The following is a 6,238-nucleotide window of genomic DNA, read 5'->3' on the forward strand; positions in this document are numbered from 1 at the left end:
GGACTGATGAGTCTGGAGACACCGTGGAGAACGTTCTGCTGCCTTGCAACACCTCCAGCATGACCGGTTTGGCGGTGGGCTCAGTCATCGGTGTGGGGTGGCATTTTCTTTGTGGGGCCGCACAGCCCCTCCATGTGCTCGCCAGAGTAGCCTGACCTGTAATTAGGTAGAGATGAGATCCTCAGACCTTGTGAGACATATGCTGACCAACTATGCAACTTTGTGGCTGCTGGAGGTCATTTTTGCAGGGCTCTGGCGCAGTGCACATCTTTTGGCACAAAGGCGGAGGTAGCGGTCCTGACTGCTGGGTATGGTGTGCCTCCTACGCCTCCTCCACGTCTCCTGATGTACTTGGCCTGTCTCCTGGTAGGCCCCCATTTCTCTGGACACTACGCTGACTAGACAACAGCAACTTTTTGCACAGCCGCATTGCTGTGCATCCTGTTGATGAATCTGCAACTACCTGAGCCATTGTGTGGTTGTAGACTCCGGTCCTCACTGCTACCATGAGGGTGAGCGCGCCGCCAGCATTCAAAAGTGACCAAACCATTTTCAGCCAGGAAGCATCGGAACTGAGAAATGGTCTGTGGTCCACCACCTGCAGAATCACTCCCTTTTTTGGGGGTGTCTTGCACACATTGCCTATAATTTCCACCTTTTGTCTATTCCATTTGCACAACAGCATGTGAATTTATTGGTCAATCAAGTGTTTGCTTCCTAAGTGGACAGTTTGATTTCACAGAAGTGTGATTGACTTGGAGTTACCATTGTGTTGTTTAAGTGTTCCCTTTAATTTTTTGAGCAGTGTTACATTTGCATTGAGGGAATATCACTTCTTGCCATTTATTTGGCCTTTAATATGTTTCTTGTTTTAGTAAACATTCTGAGAGTTAGCTGGTCATGAGGAAAAGCTGAAAATTCCTGCTTGAAAAAAAATACGGAGGAGAGAAGATGCGTTGATGCGGAGTGGGAAAAGTGAGGCCGCAGCCCATGACGCAAGGCAGAACACCTTGCCAGAAGGAGGAACCAGAAACCAGAGGGAGTACGCCACACCCCCAGAGGAGTAGCCACGCCCAGAGGAGAACCAGACCCCAGGGCAGAAGCAGACCCAGCGGAGAAGCCCCTCCCAGAGGAAGACCCGACCAAGAGGAGAAGCCACGCCCCAGAGGAGAAGCCACGCCCACAGGCAGAACCAGAACCCAAGAGGAGAAGCCACGCCCCAGAAGGAGAACCCCTCCCCCAAGAGGAGAACCACACCCCCAGAGGAGAACCAGAAAGCCCAGAGGAGAACTCAGACCAGAGCGAGAAAGCCACGCCCCCAGAGGAGTAACCAGCCCGAGAGGAGAAGTCCACTCCCCAGAGGAGAACCCCTCCCCAGAGAAGAAGCACGCCCCAGAGGAGAACAGACCCCGAGGAGGAAGCCACGCCCCAGGAGGAGAAACCCACCTCCCCAAGGAGAACCAGACCAGAGGAGAAGCCCGCCCAGAGGACAACCAGAGCCCCAGAGGCAGAAGCCATGCCCCAGTAGGCAGAACCCCAGCAACCCCAGAAGGAAACCACGCCTGGCGAGAAGCACTTCCCCAGAGGAGAAACCAGACCAAGAAGAGAGCCCACACGCCAGGCAGGAGAAGCCACGCCCCCAGAGAGAACGCCAGACCCAGAAGAAGCAGCGCACGCCCCGGCAGGAGAGCCCTCCCAGAGGGAACCAGACTCCGAAGAAGAAGCCACAGCCCCAAGAGGAACGAACCAGACCCCGAAAGGGAAGCCACACACCCGGAGGGAAGCCAACGGCCCACAGGGAGGAGAACCAGACCGCAGAGTAGATAGCCATGCCCCACAGAAGAGCCACTCCCCCAGAGGAGAACACTCCCCAGAGGAGAACCAGCGCCCAGAGGCGCAGCACGCCCCAGAAGGAGAACTCAGACCCAGAGGCGAAGCCACTTCCACAGCGAAACAGACCCAGAGGAGAACCCACGCCCAGAGGAGACGCCACGCTTCCAGAGGAGAACCACCCAGAGAAGCCACTCCCCACAGGAGAAACAGACCCAGAGAAGACCCACGCCCCGAGGAGACCAGACCAGAGGCGAACCACAGCCCAGGGAGAACCAGACCAGAGGAGACTCACGCCAGAGGAGAGCCACGGCTCGCAGAGGAGAACCAGACCAGAGGAGAAGCCATGCCCCAGAGGAGAACCAGACCCGAGAAGTAGAAGAAACCACGCCTGGAGGGGAGAAGCCCTCCCCAGAGGAGAACCAGACCCAGAATGAGAAGCCACACCCCAGAGGAGAAGCACGCCCCAGAGGAGAACCAACCCAGAAGAGAAGCACGCCCCCGGAGGAGAAGCCACTCCCCAGAGGAGAACCAGACCCAGAAGAGAAGCCCACACCCAGAGGTGTAGAACAGTGCCCAGAAGAGAATTGTCCACGCCCCGAAGAGCAAGCCCTGCCCCAGAGGAGAACCAAGACCGAGAAGGAGAGCACGCGCCAAGAGGATCAACCAGACCGCAGAAGGGAAGCCACACCCCGGAGGAGAAGGCCACGCCCAGAGGAGAACCAACCCAGAGTAGAAGCCAATGCCACAGAAAGAAGCCACTCCCGAGAGGAGAACCCACTCCCAGAGGGAGAACCCACTCCGCCAGATGGAGAAGCCATCTCCAGAGGGAAAGCCCAGAGGCGCCAGTATGCAACACGCCCCAAGGAGACGACCCAGAGAGAAGCCACTTCCACAGGAGAACCAGACCCAGAGGAGAACCCAACACCCCAGAGGGAGAAGCCCACGGGCTCCAGAGGAGAACCACTCCCTCAGAGGAGAACCCACTCCCCACAGGAGAACCAGCCCAGAGAAGAACCCACGCCCAGAGGAGAAACAGAAGCCAGAGCGAACCCGCCCTCCAGAGGAGAACACGACCCAAGGAGAACACCAGCCCCAGAGGAAAGCCACACTCCAAGGAAGAACAGACCCAGAGGAGAAGCCAGCCCCACAGGAGAACCAGAACCCAGAGGAGAACAACTCCCAGAGGAGAAGGAGCACTCCCGAGAGGAGAAGGCCACGCCCCGGAGGAGAACCATGCCCAGCAGGAGAACCCACTTCCCCAAGAGGAGAAGCCACCGTACGCCCGGAGGAGAACCCACGCCCAACAGGAGAACCCATGCCCCACAGGAGAACCCATGCCGCACAGGAGAACCCACTCCCAGAGGAGAACACGCCGGGGAGAACCACCACCTTCGCCCCACAGGAGAAAAAACCAGAGGAAGCCACTTTCCCAACAGGAAAACGCAGACCAGAGGAAAAACCACGCCCCAGAGGAGAAGCACGCTCCAGAGGAGAACCCACTTCCCCAGAGGAGGAACACTTCCCACAGGAGAACCAGACCCAGAGAAGCACCCAGCCCACAGAGGAGAACCAGACCGAGAGCTGAACCCCGCCCCAGAGGAGAACCAGACCAAGGAGAACCCACGCCCCGAGGAGAAGCACCTCACAGAGCGAACGCGACCCAGAGGAGAATGCCACGCCCCACAGGAGAAACAACCAGAACCAGAGGAGAACAACTCCCAGAGCCAGAGAGCCAACATCCCCATGACGGGGAAGAAGCCCACGCCCTTTGAGGCAGAACCCATGCCACAGGAGAACCACTCCCCAGAAGAGAAAGGCCACGCCCGGAGGAGAACCCACGCCGACAGGAGAACCCATGCCCACAGGAGAACCCATGCCCCACAGGAGAACCACTCCGCAGAGGAGAAGCCGGAGCCCCGAGGAAACCACGCCACAGGAAAACAGACCCAGCAGAAAGCCCACGCCCCACAGGAAGAACAAGACCAGAGGAGAAGCCACGCCCGAGAAGAAGCCAGCCCAACAGGAGAAACCAAGTTTACTTTTACATGGCAAAGGGAGACTGACGACGCAAAAACAACAACAGAAAATCAAGACAACCCGCAGCCGATCAACCCTATAGGTCGACTCGAAACACATCCCGTTAAAACCTGGAGGCTAAACGACTCACACACACCTGTATGAAGTGGATTAAAAAAACACCCTAAGACTTGTTTTTACCACCTGTTAAAAGCCCTCAAGCTTCACTGTATTCGAATTTAAATGGTACTGTTTTAACATGGCACAACAATTGTGAATCATCCATGTTGCCTTGTCAGAGCCTGATGGAAACTTGTTCTCATCCCTCATTCCCGCGGCCAGTTTAAACGGCTTTTCCATCGGGAAACTCCAGTAAGCCTGATGCCGAGTAAGGGCCAAAGAGATTGCAGGGCTTTGCTGGTGCCGGCCTAGCCGCCATCAACTAGTGATCATGGGTTAGCTGGCGGTCCCGGCCTAGCCACCGAATTAACTGGGTGATCAGGGTTAGACTGGCGTCCCAGGCCTAGCACCATTAAACTAGTGATCAGGGTTAGACTGGCCTCCCGGCCTAGCACATTTAAACTGGTGGATCAGGGTTAGACTGGTGTCGCCGGCCCTAGCCACCATTACACTGGTGATCAGGGTTAACTGGTGTTCCCGGCTAGCCTCCTTAAAACTGGTGATCAGGGTTTAACGGTCTCCCGCTAAGTCACCATTACAACTGGTGATCAGGGTCAGACTGGCCTCCGGCCTAGTTCCACCATTAAACTGGTGATCAGGGTTAGCTGGCTGCCCGGCTAGCCACGCATTATAAACGGTGATCAGAGCTTCAGACTCGGCCTCACCGACTAGCCCCATTAAACTGGTGGGAACCGGGTTAGACTGGTCTCCCCGGCCTCAGTCACCATTAAACTGGTGATCAGGGTTAGACTGGCCTCCCGGCCTAGCCACATAAAAATCTGGTGATCCAGGGTTAGAACTGGTGTCCCGGCCTTAGCCCCTATTAAACTGGTGATCAGGGTTAGTACTGGCCTCCCGCCTAGCCACATTAACTGGTGGATTCAGGGTTAGACTGGCCTCGCCGGCCCTAGTACCATTTAACTGGTGATCAGGGTTAGACTGGCCTCCGGCCTAGCCACATTTAAACTGGGTGATCAGGGTTAGAACGTGGCTCGCGGCCTAGCCGCCATTAAACTGGTGATCCAGCATGGTGTTCATCTCCAGATGCTTCACTCCTTCTACTGTAAAAGCTTTGTTCTAGTTTGAGAACTGCGGGAGCGCACTGGTTCTCATGGAACGAGAACACTCCCTTAAACTCATCAACAGCATATGCCTCGTAAACACGGTGCTGATCCAACAACACGACCCATGTTCTCTCCAAACCTATTCTTACATCATGTTGACCTGTTTTTTTCTCTCAACATTCTCTCAGCTATTTTCTTTTCTTTTGACATTTTAACAAGCGAGGGACACGTTCCTCTTCTCCAGACTAATGCTTCCTCTACTGTAAAAACCTTGCTAAGGTGACTGGCCATATCCAGAATAATACCTCTACTGTAAAAACATTGCTACAGTGACTGGCCATACCCAGAATAATACCTCTACTGTAAAAACATTGCTAAGGCGACTGGCCATATCCAGAATAATACCTCTACTGTAAAAACATTGCTACAGTGACTGGCCATACCCAGAATAATACCTCTACTGTAAAAACCTTGCTACGGTGACTGGCCATACCCAGAGTAATACCTCAACTGTAAAAACCTTGCTAAGGTGACTGGCCATACCCAGAGTAATACCTCTACTGTAAAAACATTGCTAAGGCGACTGGCCATACCCAGAGTAATACCTCTACTGTAAAAACCTTGCTAAGGTGACTGGCCATACCGAGAGTAATGAGAGTAATGCTTCACTCTCCCTTACCCTGGTCCCTCCCTTGGGTAATACCTCTACCCAAATCAAATCAAATTTTATTGGTCACAAACACGTGATTAGCAGGTGTTATTGCGGGTGTAGTGAAATGCTTGTGCTTCTAGCTCCGACAGTGCAGTAATATCTAACAAGTAATATCTAACAAATTACACAACACATACCCAATACACACAAATCAAAGTAGGAATGAATTAAGACTATATACATATGGACGAGCGATGTCAGAGCAGAACGGACTAAGATACAGTAGAATAAACTCAGCAAAAAAAGAAACGTCCCTTTTTCAGGACCCTGTCTTTCAAAGATAATTAGTAAAAATCCAAATAACTTCACAGATATTCATTGTAAAGGGTTTAAATACTGTTTCCAATGCTTGTTCAATGAACCATAAACAATTAATGAACATGCACCTGTGGAAGGGTCGTTATGATACGAACAGCTTACAGACGGAAGGCAA

The 6,238-nt window shown here is 53.6% G+C and overlaps 1 protein-coding gene across 1 annotated transcript; it reads left to right on the forward strand.

The window, feature by feature from the left end:
- Positions 1-506: 506 nt before the first annotated feature.
- On the forward strand, positions 507-4,225 carry LOC139023083 (serine/arginine repetitive matrix protein 1-like). The gene is made up of 4 exons (XM_070435370.1): positions 507-512; positions 1,068-1,819; positions 1,875-3,866; positions 4,192-4,225. Exons 1-4 carry the CDS (start codon positions 507-509, stop codon positions 4,223-4,225), a joined length of 2,784 nt encoding a protein of 927 aa, XP_070291471.1.
- The last annotated feature ends 2,013 nt before the right edge of the window (positions 4,226-6,238 follow it).

This window comes from Salvelinus sp. IW2-2015, linkage group LG26 (genome assembly GCF_002910315.2).
Source record: "Salvelinus sp. IW2-2015 linkage group LG26, ASM291031v2, whole genome shotgun sequence".
In the NCBI taxonomy this organism is placed as follows: Eukaryota; Metazoa; Chordata; class Actinopteri; order Salmoniformes; family Salmonidae; genus Salvelinus; species Salvelinus sp. IW2-2015.

Excerpts from the sequence above, each read along its gene's own strand:
- LOC139023083 (XM_070435370.1), top strand. Across the intron at positions 1,820-1,874 it reads GAGGAGAACCAGACCGCAGA|AGGAGAACCAGCGCCCAGAG; the intron begins GTAGATAGCCAT and ends AACACTCCCCAG. Across the intron at positions 3,867-4,191 it reads AGCCCAACAGGAGAAACCAA|TTTAAACGGCTTTTCCATCG; the intron begins GTTTACTTTTAC and ends TCCCGCGGCCAG.